The sequence below is a fragment of the Palaemon carinicauda genome, chromosome 4, assembly GCF_036898095.1.
Source record: "Palaemon carinicauda isolate YSFRI2023 chromosome 4, ASM3689809v2, whole genome shotgun sequence".
NCBI classification, from domain to species: Eukaryota; Metazoa; Arthropoda; class Malacostraca; order Decapoda; family Palaemonidae; genus Palaemon; species Palaemon carinicauda.
Window position 1 is genome coordinate 100,903,891 of NC_090728.1, and position 18,005 is coordinate 100,921,895.

Genomic DNA, 18,005 nt, shown 5'->3' on the forward strand with positions numbered 1-18,005 from the left:
GGCGGCTTTCATACCGCAGTGGACTAAGCAGACTGATTGGTTATTCGAAATACAGCTTGCAATTGGATTTTTTTCTTTTTCTGGTGGTAAGAAAGGAAGGTATTTTTATCTGAAAGACTCACTTCCTTTAACGTCCGAAATTCAGTAATATTGCAAACATCAATGAAGTCTCTCTCTCTCTCTCTCTCTCTCTCTCTCTCTCTCTCTCTCTCTCTCTCAGGTTTTTTGCCAATTAAAGAATAAGTAAGAGAAGGACATCTTACGTGAAATCATAGTAAAACACTTTGCAACTGCAGAAAAATCTAACAATATTAAACGTAACAGCAGTGACCATTAATCATTCTAATGTTGGTAGGCATTACATATCTATAAGAAATAAAATCCAATCAAAAGTCAAACTTAATTCATACTACTGAATAGCGTTGGATACAAGTCTTGCATAGCAACACACATACTAAGGGGCGGGGAAAAAAAAAAAGCAGTGAGGTGGCTGGATTCTTTCTGTCTTTTCCCACAATAACACAGGTAACCATTCACAGCCTGGTCGACATTTGGCGGTAAACCAGGACCAAACCATGAATCTTACCATAAACAAAACAAAACAATAATAATTCTTTCCGCCTTTTTAAAGATACAGACTCCGCAGAGATCTATGATATAAGCGTTGTGCTGATACCGTGTAACGTTGATGGTGGTTAAACAATTTATCCGTTTTCAATAACAGTACAAAAAGCGAATGAATCCGGTATGATATCAGACTGTTGTCAACAATATTATAAAAACTAGTCAATAATTTTCATCATATCAATTCTTTATTAAGCATATTTTAATCGACATCAATGATCATTGATGTTATGATGCCAGATGATTACCAATCATTCATTCATTATCACTTAACCAGGTGCCATCATACCAAGCGTCTATCAGTGCGCAAGAATTATAAAGTGAGTTCCTTTCTTTATAGAAATCAGTCGGATCGATGATGTGAAATGTGTACAACAGGTAATTGATAACATGAATCTTGCTTTTTGAAAGCTGATATAATATCCTGGTTACTTCAAAGACAAGTAAATCTTACAGTCCTGCTTAGGCATATAAGTATCAAACAATGTCATTAATGCTGCACAAGACATATACAATAAAGAACAGTATTTGTCTGCAGAGCAGAATATTTGCTTCGACCGTACTGTCTTTCCTTATGAACACCAGCTGCTTTATTGACAAGTTATTGACCATTCATATTCAAGTGAAAAAGAAAAAAAAAAAAACAGGGTTTGAATTACAGTCTAATCACAAACCCATGGATTGGAGTTAAATGTTTCTAAAAACTTCATGTAAAGAAAACAAGTTATATCTGGTAATATCTGTAGATCATTGTAATTCTTGAGGCAAGCTTTACGGTTACATAAACATTACCATTTAACTCGTCATTTGTCACTTCCTCACTAGAAATATATTTCTTTCTTCAAAACTTCATATCATTGCCAAAATAGTGGACAAAATACAAACGATTAATTGAGGAAATCGGCAATATTTCAAGGGAAGTAAATGAAATAAAACTTGAGAATTTACTTTGATGTAGTCTATCTAAATCCTCCTCTTCATCATAAAATGGACCCGTTATTTGCATATCACAGTAATGATGACTCACACGGATACTTAAAATATCGTTTAAGAATAAGAAAACCTATATGCACCTAACGGAAAACCTTTCGGTGGCATTATTTTCATGAAGCAAATTCCATCATAAACATTTGAATAAAAAGGGATGCATAAGATATCAAAAGAATCTCTTCGATACCTGAAGATAAAACCCCAAAGAACTGAATAGAATCATTTGTGTCCTCCAAAAGTCTTTTTATCAATACTTTCCCGGAATATTTGCCAAAAAAAGAGCAGGAAAAATCTTTAATTTAATAGAAAACATAAATTTTAGATCAGGATTTCTTGTTGAACTGCCTGCTAATGGATGATCAATGGTTTATAAAACTATATAGGATCCATAACCAGAAGTCCTGCTATATGAGTGTTAAAATCTTCGTTGAATGGAATCTCAGAAAAAAATTAGAAGAGCAAATAGCTCTAAAAGACGCCCTTAAGGTTTACTGAAGAAAAGAAGAGCAAAGAAAATAGAATTCATCATCAGATTAATCCCTAAATCACCCATTGCATTTGAAGAACAATATTTCTATCCTTAGTAGAAGCTTGAAGACAGAATATGGTCTGATGATATAATTCGCAGTGATAAAGGGAAAGACTCGTGGTCAAACAATCCTTTTCCATTCTGTGAACTGAAAACTTTTGTGTTTAGTGCGTTAGAGATTGGCTTCTTTTGACCAGGAAACTATTCCACTGACTATTATTTCTTCCGTTGTCATGCTGCTCCTCCCATAACCCTAAATCTTGTGCAGAGAATTGTATTCTTGCAAGACTTTTTTTTATTCAAGGCAAAATTAAATAAAACACAATGTATCAATAAACGTGCCTTCGACGGATGAGTCAGCTAAAATTTTCAAGAAATCATACGGATGAATAATGCTAAAACAAAGATAAGGATAAGCATTACCTGAATACTGATAATACTAAAACAAAACTTGCATCAAATAAAGAACTGTTATAATAGGAAGGTTTTATATGATAGGATCCCCGAAAAGTGGGATTTGACATCTAACGAGACTATAGTCTAAATAGGACATCTACTCAAGTACTTGTTTCTTTTAAGACAGAAGCAAAAAAAAAAAAAACCATGGTAGAGTCTGAAAATGATATAGAGAAGAATGCAGAATGCGTCTAATAGGGTATGCAGCCAAAACTCATCACGACTTTACTATTACCTGTTATTCGAAAGGATTTATCTCGACTAACGAAGTTCTATATTCGAGGATATATTAACTGAGGGCGTATGCAGCCAATCCATTTCAAATCGGTATAACCTTGCCTACTTTAGTATTACAGCATTACAGTTATAGTAAAATGAGAATTTAAGTAAGTTTCACCGCTCACCCACTTAAATCCTTCCACGCACATCCATAAGACTTCATCGAAGGGACCATAATACCTTGTGCCGAAATATATAAAGACCTTGGAAAAAAAGTTATATGAAAAATTATACTAAACAGTATTAATTAGGGGCAGAATTTTTAAAAAATAACCAGGGTTCTATTAAAGAAATGGAACAGAGAATAAATACTATAACCAAAAATTCTAAAACTTTATCCTTATCTACTGTGTATTTCACGGACCATGACACCCTCTTTTTTTAATATAACTAATGAACTAGGCTTCTGATTAATGTGAAACTGAAACCACCAGAGTTTGAGACACCGACCTAATTAAGAAAAATGGATTCAAGCATCTACTCCGCAGTATTGTCTTACTTTATATAGAGAAATATCATCTAAATTCTGTGGTTATGGCGAGAACGGAAATTAAGACCTGGCAACTAGGAGCAGAATGACGTATGTTAACTATGACGTGAGGCCCGTGACGTTTACACCTGCCACGCCCCCTCATTATATCAGTACAAGAAATTATATATAATTATATCTTTGATAGATATAAGGTGTTTTTATTTTTCAATACAGGAATACAGTCATTATTGTGTTGAAGTTATGGAATGATTGTTGAGGATGCGCACATAACATGGTCATTATAAATATTTAATATGGCTGAGGATTGGATGGAGGTGGAAGAATAGTAATACTTTATTAACAATAAATGTATGGTACATAATTAGTAATATAAAAGCTAACATTATAATGAATAAAGTTACAAGACTGAAATAGAATATATATATATATATATATATATATATACATACATATATATATATATATATATATATATATATATATATATATATATATAAAGTATATATATATATATATATATATATATATATATATATTTATAATTTATATATATATATATATATATATATATTATATATATAAATAAATATATATATATATATATATATATATATATATATATATATATTATTCACATTCACTTTTTATTACCCATCAAAACTGTCTGAAATAAAGTCTTCCTCTTCGTCGTCACTGGCGAGACTTATGATGATGGGATCCACACTGTCATGGATATTATCAAATGACCAGTACTCTCTCTCAAAGTATTCAGAGCGCCGAACAGCATTTGCCCACACGTCCTCTGTCACACACAACTTTGCTTCATTCAATCTTGCATTGAGGTCCGTTCGTGTAAAATGGTGAAGGGGTGATCGAACGTACTTCTTCATGACACCCCATACTTGCTCAATAGCATTTAGCTCCGGGTGTGCTGGTGGTAGCCGCACTATTTCATGACCCCACAGGCGAATGGTATTGTCCACTGTGAATCTGGGGGGTGGTCGATTTTCCTTGCATATTTTGAGTAGTTCAGGTCGCAAAGCGTATGGTGGGTATGTGATATTGCGCTGCTGCAACCATTTTATTAGATCGTCTTTTTTGGTGGCAGTACTTGGACAGTGGCTCTCCTCTGTAAGGCGACTGTGGTAAGGAGCGTTGTCGATGACCAGAACTGATGGCTCCTCTAATGATGGTAGTAATTTGGTTGTCAGCCATCGCTGGAAGAGTTCAGCATTCATTTCACCATGATAGTCTCCACTACTATTCTTAGCTGTATAGCAAAGAAATGAATCCTCAATAAAGCCCTTGTTGGTACCAGCTGCTACCACAACAACGCGTTCACCATCTCCTGGCGGAACCTGTCGGCTATGTGTGTTAGTTGTGGATGGTTGAGTTGTATCTACCCATTCTTTATTGTGGCTCATCCTTGTCGTAAACCATGTTTCGTCTAAATAGACCACCTGTCTTCCTTCCTCACGATACTGTTTGAGAGCTCTGAGAGCCCGGATCCTTTTACATACTATGTCTAAGGACTCTTTTCTAGCATACATTTTTCGTTGTGTCGTTTTATATCGAAATCCAATCTTGTGAAGTACTCTCCAAAGCGAAGTTTCCGATGTGCCTTCAGGTAAAATACCTTCCTTCTTGAGTTCTCTTGTTAGAGTAGTAATTGTAAAGGTATCCTTTGACAAGAACCTGTTGTGAACATATCGGCGAATTGCACCGATGGTAAAAGAGTCGAACATATCTTCAGCTGGCTGTATGAAATTAGACTGTACTGGATCTGATGAGGGCAGTGCTAATGGTGATGGCGATGGAGCTCTTGATAGTACTGGCAATGAGGGTGATGATGGTGGAGATAGTTGTTCTGCAATTGGCCGTGAATGTGGGGTGTGCTTGACCAATTGACGAACGGCATTCCTTGTCATGTCCATGACATGAGCAACTCGGTCATACGGTCTGTTTGGGTAAAAAATATTTGTTTTCGTGTAATTATCTATTGAGCAACCTCTCATTATATATATATATATATATATATATATATATATATATATATATATATATATATATATATATATATATACAGTGTATGTGTGAGAGAGAGAGAGAGAGAGAGAGAGAGAGAGAGAATCTGATAATGCATCATATTCAACTATATATGTCCGTGATGGTACGGCATTAAACATGACAACATGATACCAACCTATTCAATCCAATTTTCAGTTTATTGTTGTGTTGTTCCCTCTTGAAGTATGTTAAGAGTCGCAACACAAAAGCATTACGACAACCTTGTGGACAATGGTGAAGCATTCTAGACATGATATAAAATGTCAATAGTAGTCAGTGAGCAAAGTGTCAGCAGGAGCCTTGTCAATGACCGTATGTAACAGGCGTGTACCTTCCCTAGTGCGATCACCTCTCTGACTGCCTTCCGAGATTTTAATTTTTTTGTCTTTTTTTTCGTAAAATTAACTATTAATTAAATAATAAACACAAGTGAGTCTAAAAATTAGTTTATTTGAATATAATAACTAATCAGTATCTTTAGATTCCATCAAAGAGCAGTATAATTCACTACAACTTATATATCTTTTAATAACCATACAGAAAGGGGGGCGTGGCAGGTGTAAACGTCACGGGCTCACGTCATGGTTGACATACGTCATTCTACGCCTAGTTGCCAGGTCTTAATTTCCGTTCTCGCCATAACCACAGAATTTAGATGACATTTCTCTATATAAAGTAAGACAATACTGCGGAGTAGATGCTTGAATCCATTTTTCTTAATTAGGTCGGTGTCTCAAACTCTGGTGGTTTCAGTTTCACATTAATCAGAAGCCTAGTTCATTAGTTATATTAAAAAAAGAGGATGTCATGGTCCGTGAAATACACAGTAACTAATAATTCGTTAAAATAAAAAATTTCACTAGAGGACGCTACACTGTGTATGGCTTTACCTTTCTGAACAATTATATAAAAAAAAGAAAAAAAAAATGATTTTATTTCGCGCACAAGATTGTCCAATAGGAGATCACCTACATTCATAGAGAATGAAACCCCGAGGTACTGAAAACAAGAATTTATTTTGTATTCACAACAACAATAACAGCTTACAACAGCCCTGTACGTTTCGCATTGAAGTATACTTAATCAAGTTATCCGGAAGACGGCTCAGTAATCATAGATGGGTGATGGCTAATCTAGGTTAAGCCAGATTTGTACCAATATGGTCACTGAGGCCGTCAGTGTGGTAAGAAATTGAAAGGGTTATAAGGAAGGCCTGATGTGAACCATTGTACCTTAACAATACAACAAAAATGAGGCAATCCCTGCAACATCAGGCAGTTAAGTTTGGACATTAACCATCTAGCAGTTGAGTTTGGACCTTAACCATACAACAAAAAGGAGGCAATGAATGCAATATCAGGCAGTTGAGTTTGGACATTAACCATCAAGCAGTTGAGTTTGGACCTTAACCATACAACATAAAGGAGGCAATGCCTGCAATATCAGGCAGTTGAGTTTGGACATTAACCATCAAGCAGTTGAGTTTGGACCTTAACCATACAAAAATAAATGAGGCAATCCCTCAAATATCAGACATTTGAGTTTGGACATTAACCATCAAGCAGTTGAGTTTGGACCTTAAACATATAACAAAAAGGAGGCAATGCCTGCAGTATCAGGCAGTTAATTTTGGACCTTAACTATACAACCAAAAAGAGGCCATGCCTGCAATATCGGGCTATTAAGTTTGGACCTTAACCATACAACAAAAAGGAGGCAATGCCTGCAATATTAGGATGTTGAGATTGGACATTTACCATCCAGCAGTTAAGTTTGGACATTTACCAACAGGCTGTTGAATTTGGACCTTGACCACACACAAAAAAAGGAGGCAATGCCTGCACTATCAGGCAGTTGAGTTTGAATATTAACCATCAGGCAGTTAAATTTGGACCTTAACCATACAACAGAAAAGAACAATACCTGCAACATCAGGCAGTTAAGTTTGGACATTAACAACTATACAACAAAAATGAAGGCAATACCTGCAATATCAGGCAGTGGAGTTTGGACATTAACCAGCAGGCAGTTAAGTTTGGACCTTAACCATACAACAAAAAGGGGGCAATACCTGCAACATCAGAAAGTTAAGTTTGGACCTTTAATATACAACAAAAAGGAGGCAATACCTGCTATATCAGGCAGTTGAGTTTGAACATTAACCAGCAGGCAGTTAAGTTTGGACTTTAACTATACAACAAAAAGGGGGCAATACCTGCAACATCAGAAAGTTAAGTTTGGACCTTAACTACACAATATAAAAGAATGCAATGCCTGCAATATCAGCGAGTTAAGTTTGGACATTAACCAGCAGGCAGTTAAGTTTGGACCTTAACCATGCACAGAAAGGAGCAATACCTGCAACATCAGGTAGGTAAGTTTGGACATTAACTATACAACAAAAAAGAAGGCAATGCCTGCCATATCAGGCAGTTAAGTTTGGACATTAACCAGCAGGAAGTTAAGTTTGGACCTTAACCATACAACAAAAAGGAGGCAATACCTGTAATATCAGGCAGTTGAGTTTGGACATTAACCATCAGGCAGTTAAGTTTGGACCTTAACCATACAACAGAAAGGAGAAATACCTGCAACATCAGGCAGTTAAGTTTGGACATTAAATATACAACAAAAAAGCAATACCTGCAAATATCAGGCAGTTGAGTTTGGACATTAACCATCAGGCAGTTAAGTTTGGACCTTAACCATACAACAGAAAGGAGCAATACCTGCAACATCAGGCAGTTAAGTTTGGACTTTAAACATACAACAAAAAAGCAATACCTGCAAATATCAGGCAGTTGAGTTTGGACATTAACTAGCAGGCAGTTAATTTTGGACCTTAACCATGCAACAGAAAGGAGCAATACCTGCAACATCAGGTAGTTAAGTTTGGACATTAAACATACAACAAAAAGGAGGCAATGCCTGCAATATCAGGCAGTTGAGTTTGGACATTTACCATCAGGCAGTTGAGTTTGGACCTTAACCATACAAAAAAAGGGGACAATACCTGCAACATCACGCAGTTAAGTTTGGACCTTAAACATACAACAAAAAGGAGGCAATGCCTGCAATATCAGTTAGTTGAGTTTGGACATTAACCTTCATGCAGTTGCGTTTGGACGTTAGACATACAACAAAAAGAAGGCAATGCCTGCAATATTAGGCAGTTGAGTTTGGATCTTAAACCATCAAACAGTTGACTTTGGACATTAACCATACAACGAAAAAGAGACAATCCCTGCAATATCGGGCAGTTGAGTTTAGACATTAGCTATACAACAAAAAGGAGTCAATGCCTGCAATATTAGGCAGTTGAGTTTGGCCATTTACCATCAGGCAGTCGAGTTTAGACCTTAATCACACAACAAAAAGGAGGCTATGCCTGCAACATGAGGCAGTTGAGTTTGGATATTAACCATGAGGCAGTTGAGAGTGAACCTTAACCATGAAACAGAAAAGGGGCAATGCCTGCAATATTAGGCAGTTGAGTTTGGATCTTAAACCATCAAACAGTTGACTTTGGACATTAACCATACAACGAAAAAGAGACAATCCCTGCAATATCGGGCAGTTGAGTTTAGACATTAGCTATACAACAAAAAGGAGTCAATGCCTGCAATATCAGGCAGTTGAGTTTGGCCATTTACCATCAGGCAGTCGAGTTTGGACCTTAATCACACAACAAAAAGGAGGCTATGCCTGCAACATGAGGCAGTTGAGTTTGGATATTAACCATGAGGCAGTTGAGAGTGAACCTTAACCATGAAACAGAAAAGGGGCAATGCCTGCAATATGAGGCAGTTGAGTTTTAACCTTAACCATCTGACAGTTGAGTTTAGTCCTTAACCATATAACAATAAGGAGGCAATGCCTGCAATATCAGACAGTTAAGATTGGACCTTAACCATACAACAAAAAGGAGGCAATGCCTGCAATATCAGTTAGTTGAGTTTGGACATTAACCTTCATGCAGTTGCGTTTGGACGTTAGACATACAACAAAAAGAAGGCAATGCCTGCAATATTAGGCAGTTGAGTTTGGATCTTAAACCATCAAACAGTTGACTTTGGACATTAACCATACAACGAAAAAGAGACAATCCCTGCAATATCGGGCAGTTGAGTTTAGACATTAGCTATACAACAAAAAGGAGTCAATGCCTGCAATATTAGGCAGTTGAGTTTGAACCTTAACCATCAAACAGCTGAGTTTATTTCTTAACCATACAACAAAAAGGAGACAATGCCTGCAATATCAGGTAGTTGAGTTTGGATATTAACCTTCATGCAGTTGCATTTGGACATTAAACATACAACAAAATGAGGCAATGCCTGCAATATTAGGCAGTTGAGTTTTGATCTTAAACCATCAGGCAGTTGTCGTAGGACATTAACCATACAACGAAAAAGAGGCAATGCCTACAATATCAGGCAGTTGAGTTTGGACCTTAAGCATACAATATAAAGGAGGCAATGCCTAAAATATTGGCCAGTTGAGTTTGGACATTAACCATCGCAGTTAAGTTTGGACTTTAACCATACATCAAAAATGAGGTAATTCCTGCAATAAAAGGCAGTTGAGTTTGAACCTTAACCATAAAACAATAAGGCAGCAATCACTGCAATATCAGGCAGTTGAGTTTGGATATTAACCATACATCAAAAAGGAGGTAATGCCTCTAATATTAGGCAATTAATTTTGGACCTTAAACCATCGGGTAGTTGAGTTTGGACATTAACCATACAACAAAAAAGGAGTTACTGCCTGCAATATCAGGCAGTTAAATTTTGGACATTACCCATCAGTTAGTTAAGTTTGAACCTCAACTATACAACAAAAAGGAGGCAATGCCTGGAATATTAGGCAGTTAAGTTTGGACCTCAAACTATCAGGAAGTTGAGTTTCGACCTTAACCATACAACAAAAAGGAGGAAATACCATATATATTAGCCAGTTGAGTTTGGACATTAACCATTAGGCAGTTGAATTTGAACTTTAATCATGCAACAAAAAGGATACAGTGCCTGCAATATTAGGCAGTTGAGTTTCAACCTTAACCAAGCAAAAAAGGATGCAAACCCTGCAATATCAGACATTTAAGTTTGGACCTTAGCCATCAGGTAGTAGAGTTTAGACCTTAACCATACAATAAAAAGGAGGCAATGCCTGCAATATCAGACAGTTGAGTTTGGAACTTAACCATACAAAGAAGGAGGCAATGAAAAAAAATGTAAGGAAGTTGAGTTTGGACCTTAAACACACAATAAAAAAAGGAGTCAATACCTGCAATATCAGCCAGTTGAGTTTGAACCTTAACTATACAACAAAAAAAGGACGCAACGCCTGCAATATCAGGCAATTGAGTTTAGGCATTAACCATACAACAAAAAGGAGACAGTGCCTGCAATATCAGGAAGTTGAGTTTGGACCCTAATTATACAATAAAAGTATGCAATGTCTGCAATATCAGGCAATTAAGTTTGGACCTTAACCATACAATGAAAAGGGGGCAATGCCTGCAATATCAGGCAGTTGAGTTTGGACCTTAACCATGAAATAAAAAACGACAAAATGCCTGCAATGTAAGGCAGTTGAGTTTGCCCCTTCATTATACAATAAATGAATGCAATGTCTGCAATATCAGGCAATCAAGTTTCGACCTGGACCGTACAGCAAAATGGAGGCAATGCCTGCAATACCAGGTAGTTGAGTTTGGATCTTAACCATGAAATAAAAAAGGACACAATGCCTGCAATATAAAGTAGTTGAGTTTGGACCTTCATAATACAATAAAAGTATGCAATGTCTGCAATATCAGGTAATCAAGTATGGACCTGGACCGTACAGCAAAAAGAAGGCAATGCCTGCAATACCAGGCAGTTGAGCTTAGACCTTAACCATAAAATAAAAAAGGACAAAATGCCTGCAATGTAAGACAGTTGAGTTTGGACCTTCATTATACATTAAAAGTATGCAATGTCTGCAATATCAGGCATTAAAATTTGGACCTGGACCGTACAACAAAAAGGAGGCAATGCCTGCAATATCAGATAGTTGAATTTGGTCCTTATCCATGCAACAAAAAGAAGGCAATGCCTCCATTATCAGGCAGTTGAGTTTGGACCTTAACCATACAACAAAAAGGTGGCAATGCCTGCAATAAAATACAGTTGGGTTAGGACACTAACCATTCAACAAAAAGGAGACAAGGCCTGCAATATCAGGCAGTTGAGTTTGGACTTTGACCATACAACAAAAAGGACGCAATGCCTGCAATATCAGGCAGTTAAGGTTTGACCTTCACCAAGCAAAAAAGGATGCAAACCCTGCAATATCAAACAGCTAAGTTTGGACCTTAACCATCAGGCAGTAGAGCTTAGAGCTTAACCATAAAACAAAAAGAAGGCAATGAAAAAAGTGTAAAGCAGTTGAGTTTGGACAATAAAAAGGAGTCAATACTTGCAGTATCAGACAGTTGAGTTTGGACCTAACCATACAACCAAAAGGAAGCAATGACTGTAATATCAGACAGTTGAGTTTTGACCTTAACCATACAACAAAAAGCGGTCAATGAAAGAAATGTAAGGCAGATGAGTTTGGACCTTAACCACACAATACATAGCAGTCAATACCTGCAATATCAGGCAGTTGAATTTGGACCTAACCATACAACAAAAAGGAGGCTATGCCTGCAATATCAGACAGTTGAGATTTGACCTAAACCATAAAATAAAAAGGAGGCTTTGCCTGCAATATCAGCCATTTGAGGTTGAACCGTGACCACACAACAAAAAAGGACGCAATGCCTGCAATAACAAGCAGTTGAGTTTGGGCATTAACCATACAACAAAAAAGGAGACAGTGCCAGCAATATCAGGCAGTTGAGTTTGGACCTCAACCATAAAACAAAAAGAAGGCAATGCCTCCAATATCAGGCAGTTGACTTAGGACCTTAACCATACAACAAAAAGGAGGCAATGCCTGCAATATCAGGCAGTTGAGTTTGGACCCTAATTATACAATATAAGTATGCAATGTCTGCAATATCAGGAAATTAAGTTTGGACCTTAACCGTACAACAAAAAGGAAACAATGCCTGCAATATCAGGAAGTTGAGTTTGGGCCTTAACCATACAACAAAAAAAGAGGCAATGCCTGCAATGTTAGGCAGTTGAGTTTGGACATTAACCATTCGACAAAAAGGAGACAATGCCTGCAATATCAGACAGATGAGTTTGGACTTTAGCCATACAATAAAAAGGACGCTATGCCTGCAATATCAGGCAGTTGAGTTTGGAACCTAATTATAAAATAAGACCATGCGATGTCTGCAATATCTGGCAATTAAGTTTGGACCTTAACCTTACAATAAAAAGGAATAATGTCTGCAATGTTAGGCAGTTGAGTTTGGACATTAATCATTCGATAGAAAAGAGTCAATACCTCCAATGTTAGGCAGTTGAGTTTGAAATTTAACCATTCGACAAAAAGGAGACAATGCCTGCAATATCAAGCTGTTGAGTTTGGACCTTAATTATACAATAAGAGGATGTAATGTCTGCAATATCAGGCATTTGAGATTGCAAATTATCCGTACAACAAAAAGGAGACAATGTCTGCAATATCAGGCCTTTGAGATTGCGAATTATCCGTACAACAAAAAGGAGACAATGTCTGCAATATCAGGCATTTGATTTTGGACCTCAATTAAACAATAAGAGGATGTAATGTCTGCAATATCAACCATTTGAGATTGCGAATTAACCGTACAACAAAAAGGAGACAATGTCTGCAATATCAGGCAGTCGAGTTTGGACCTTAATTATACAATAAAAGGATGTAATGTCTGCAATATCAACCATTTGAGATTGCGAATTAACCGTACAAAAAAAGGAGACAATGTCTGCAATATCAGGCAGTTGATTTTGGACCTTAATTATACAATAAGAGGATGTAATGTCTGCAATATCAGACATTTGAGGTTGCAAAATAACCGTACAAGAAAAAGGAGACAATGTCTGCAATATCAGGCAGTTGAGTTTGGACCTTAATTATACAATAAGAGGATGTAGTGTCTGCAATATCAGGCATTTGAGATTGCAAATTAACCGTACAACAAAAAGGAGACAATGTTTGCAATATCAGGAAGTTGAGTTTGGACCTTAATTATACAATAAGAGGATGTAATGTCTGCAATATCAGGCATTTGAGATTGCGAATTACCCGTACAACAAAAAGGAGACAATGTCTGCAATATCAGGCAGTCAAGTTTGCAACTTAATTATACAATAAGAGGATGTAATGTCTGCAATATCAACCATTTGAGATTGCGAATTAACCGTACAACAAAAAGGAGACAATGTCTGCAATATCAGGTAGTTGAGTTTGGACCTTAATTATACAAAAAGAGGATGTAATGTCTACAATATCAGGCATTTGAGATTGCAAATTAACCGTACAACAAAAAGGAGACAATGTCAGCAATATCAGGCAGTTGAGTTTGGACCTTAATTATACAAAAAGAGGATGTAATGTAAGCAATATTAGGCATTTGAGATTGCGAATTAACCGTACAACAAAAAGGAGACAATGTCTGCAATATCAGGCAGTTGAGTTTGGACCTTAATTATACAATAAGAGGATGTAATGTCTGCAATATCAAGCATTTGAGATTGTGAATTAACCGTACAACAAAAAGGAGACAATGTCTGCAATATCAGGCAGTTGAGTTTGGACCTTAATTATACAATAAAAGGATGTAATGTCTGCAATATCAGGCATTTGATATTGCGAATTAACCGTACAACAAAAAGGAGACAATGTCTGCAATATCAGGCAGTTGAGTTTGGACCTTAATTATACAAAAAGAGGAGGTAATGTCTGTAATATTAGGCATTTGAGATTGCGAATTAACCGTACAACAAAAAGCAGACAATGTCGTACAACAAAAAGGAGACAATATCTGTAATATCAGGCAGTTGAGTTTGGACCTTAATTATACAATAAGATGATGTAACGTCTGCAATATCAGGCATCTGAGATTGCGAATTAACCATACAACAAAAAGGAGACAATGTCTGCAATATCACGCAATTAAGTTTGGACCTTAATTATACAATAAGAGGATGTAACGTCTGCAATATCAGGCATTTGAGATTGCGAATTAACCGTACAACAAAAAGGAGACAATGTCTGCAATATCAGGCAGTTGAGTTTGGACCTTTATTATACAATAAGAGGATGTAATGTCTGCAATATCAACCATTTGAGATTTCGAATTAACCGTACTACAAAAAGGAGACAATGTCTGCAATATCAGGCAGTTGAGTTTGGACCTTAGTTATACATTATGAGGATGTAATGTCTGCAATATCAACCATTTGAGATTTCGAATTAACCGTACAACAAAAAGGAGACAATGTCTGCAATATCAGGCAGTTGAGTTTTGACCTTAATTATACAAAAAGAGGATGTAATGTCTGCAATATCAACCATTTGAGATTGCGAATTAACTATACAACAAAAAGGAGACAATGTCTGCAATATCAGGCAGTTGAGTTTGGACCTTAATTATACAATAAGAGGATGTAATGTCTGCAATTCAGCATTTGAGATTGTGAATTAACCGTAAACAAAAAGGAGACAATGTTTGCAATATCAGGCAGTTGAATTTGGTCCTTAATTATATAATAAGAGCATGTAATGTCTGCAATATCAGGCATTTCAGATTGCAAATTAAAGATGTAATGTCTGCAATATCAGGCATTTGAGATTGCAAATTAACCGTACAACAAAAAGGCAACAATGTCTGCAATATCAGGCAATTGAGTTTGGACCTTAATTATACAATAAGATGATGTAATGTCTGCAATATCAGGCATTTGAGATTGTGAATTAACCGTACAACAAAAAGGAGACAATGTCTGCAATATCAGGCAGTTGAGTTTGGACCTTAATTATACAATAAGAGGATGTAATGTCTGCAATATCAGGCATTTGAGATTGTGAATTAACCGTACAACAAAAAGGAGACAGTGCCAGCAATATCAGGCAGTTGAGTTTGGACCTTAGCCATACAACAAAAAGAAGGCAATGCCTCCAATATCAGGCAGTTGAGTTTGGACCTTAACCATACAGCAAAAAGAAGGCAATGCCTCCATTATCAGGCAGTTGACTTAGGACCTTAACCATACAACAAAAAGGAGGCAATGCCTGCAATATCAGGCAGTTTAGTTTGAACCCTAATTATACAATATAAGTATGCAATGTCTGCAATATCAGGAAATTAAGTTTGGACCTTAACCGTACAACAAAAAGGAAACAATGCCTGCAATATCAGGCAGTTGAGTTTGGGCCTTAACCATACAACAAAAAAAAAAGGCAATGCCTGCAATGTTAGGCAGTTGAGTTTGGACATTAACCATTCAACAAAAAGGAGACAATGACTGCAATATCAAACAGATGAGTTTGGACTTTAACCATACAATAAAAAGGACGCTATGCCTGCAATATCAGGCAGTTGAGTTTGGAACCTAATTATAAAATAAGACCATGCGATGTCTGCAATATCTGGCAATTAAGTTTGGACCCTAACCTTACAATAAAAAGGAAATAATGTCTGCAATGTTAGGCAGTTGAGTTTGGACATTAATCATTCGATAAAAAAGAGTCAATGCCTCCAATGTTAGGCAGTTGAGTTTGAACATTAACCATTCGACAAAAAGGAAACAATGCCTGCAATATCAAGCCGTTGAGTTTGGACCTTAATTATACAATAAGAGGATGTAATGTCTGCAATATCAGGCATTTCAGATTGCGAATTACCCGTACAACAAAAAGGAGACAATGTCTGCAATATCATGCAGTTGATTTTGGACCTTAATTATACAATAAAAGGATGTAATGTCTGCAATATCAACCATTTGAGAATGCAGATTAACCGTACAACAAAAAGGAGACAATGTCTGCAATATCAGGCAGTTGATTTTGGACCTTAATTATACAATAAGAGGATGTAATGTCTGCAATATCAGACATTTGAGGTTACAAATTAACCGTAAAAGCAAAAAGGAGACAATGTCTGCAATATCAGGCAGTTGAGTTAGGTCCTTAATTATACAATAAGAGGATGTAATGTCTGCAATATCAGGCATTTGAGATTGCAAATTAACCGTACAACAAAAAGGAGACAATGTTTGCAATATCAGGCAGTTGAGTTTGGACCTTGATTATACAAATAGAGGATGTAATGTCTGCAATATCAGGCATTTGAGATTGCGAATTAACCGTACAACAAAAAGGAGACAATGTCTGCAATATCAGGCAGTTGAGTTTGGACCTTAATTATACAATAAGAGGATGTAATGTCTGCAATATCAGGCATTTGAGATTGCGAATTAACCGTACAACAGTAAGGAGACAATGTCTGCAATATCAGGCAGTCGAGTTTGGACCTTAATTATACAATAAGAGGATGTAATGTCTGCAATATCAACCATTTGAGATTGCGAATTAACCGTACAACAAAAAGGAGACAATGTCTGCAATATCAGGCAGTTGAGTTTGGACCTTAATTATACAATAAGAGGATGTAATGTCTGCAATATCAACCATTTGAGATTGCGAATTAACCGTACAACAAAAAGGAGACAATGTCTGCAATATCAGGCAGTTGAGTTTGGGCCTTAATTATACAAAAAGAGGATGTAATGTCTGCAATATCAGGCATTTGAGATTGCGAATTAACCGTACAACAAAAAGGAGACAATGTCTGCAATATCAGGCAGTTGAGTTTGGACCTTAATTATACAATAAGAGGATGTAATGTCTGCAATATCAGGCATTTGAGATTGCGAATTAACCGTAAAACAAAAAGGAGACAATGTTTGCAATATCAGGCTGTTGAGTTTGGACCTTAATTATACAATAAGAGGATGTAATGTCTGCAATATTAGGCATTTGAGATTGCGAATTAACCGTACAACAAAAAGGAGACAATGTCGTACAACAAAAAGGAGACAATATCTCTAATATCAGGCAATTGAGTTTGGACCTTAATTATACAATAAGAGGATGTAACGTCTGCAATATCAGGTATTTGAGATTTTGAATTAACCGTACAACAAAAAGGAGACAATGTCTGCAATATCATGCAGTTGTGTTTGGACCTTAATTATACAATAAGAGGATGTAAAGTCTGCAATATCAACCATTAGATGTTGCGAATTAACCGTACAACAAAAAGGAGAAAATGTGTGCAATATCAGGAAGTTGAGTTTGGACCTTAATTATACAATAAGAGGATGAAATGTCTGCAATATCAGGCATTTGAGATTGCAAATTAACCATACATCAAAAAGAAGATAATGTCTGCAATATCAGGCAGTTGAGTCTAGACCTTATTTATACAATAACAGGATGTAATGTCTACAATATCAACCATTTGTGATTGCAAATTAACCGTACAACAAAAAGGAGACAATGTCTGCAATATCAGGCAGTTGAGTTTGGACCTTTATTATACAATAAGAGGATGCAATGTCTGCAATATCAACCATTTGA

General features: G+C 36.4%; 2 protein-coding genes across 6 annotated transcripts in view; both read right to left on the reverse strand.

The window, feature by feature from the left end:
• LOC137638975 (uncharacterized) overlaps positions 1–5,249 on the reverse strand; it is a 64,830-nt gene extending 59,581 nt beyond the window's left edge. Inside the window, exon 1 of the mRNA XM_068371307.1 lies at positions 4,027–5,249. Within this exon, the coding sequence (XP_068227408.1) occupies positions 4,027–5,116 (1,090 nt within the window). The 5' untranslated portion in view covers positions 5,117–5,249. The remainder of the gene's footprint in view (positions 1–4,026) is intronic.
• vari (MAGUK p55 subfamily member vari) overlaps positions 1–18,005 on the reverse strand; it is a 310,024-nt gene that overhangs the window by 236,126 nt on the left and 55,893 nt on the right. The window lies entirely within an intron of this gene.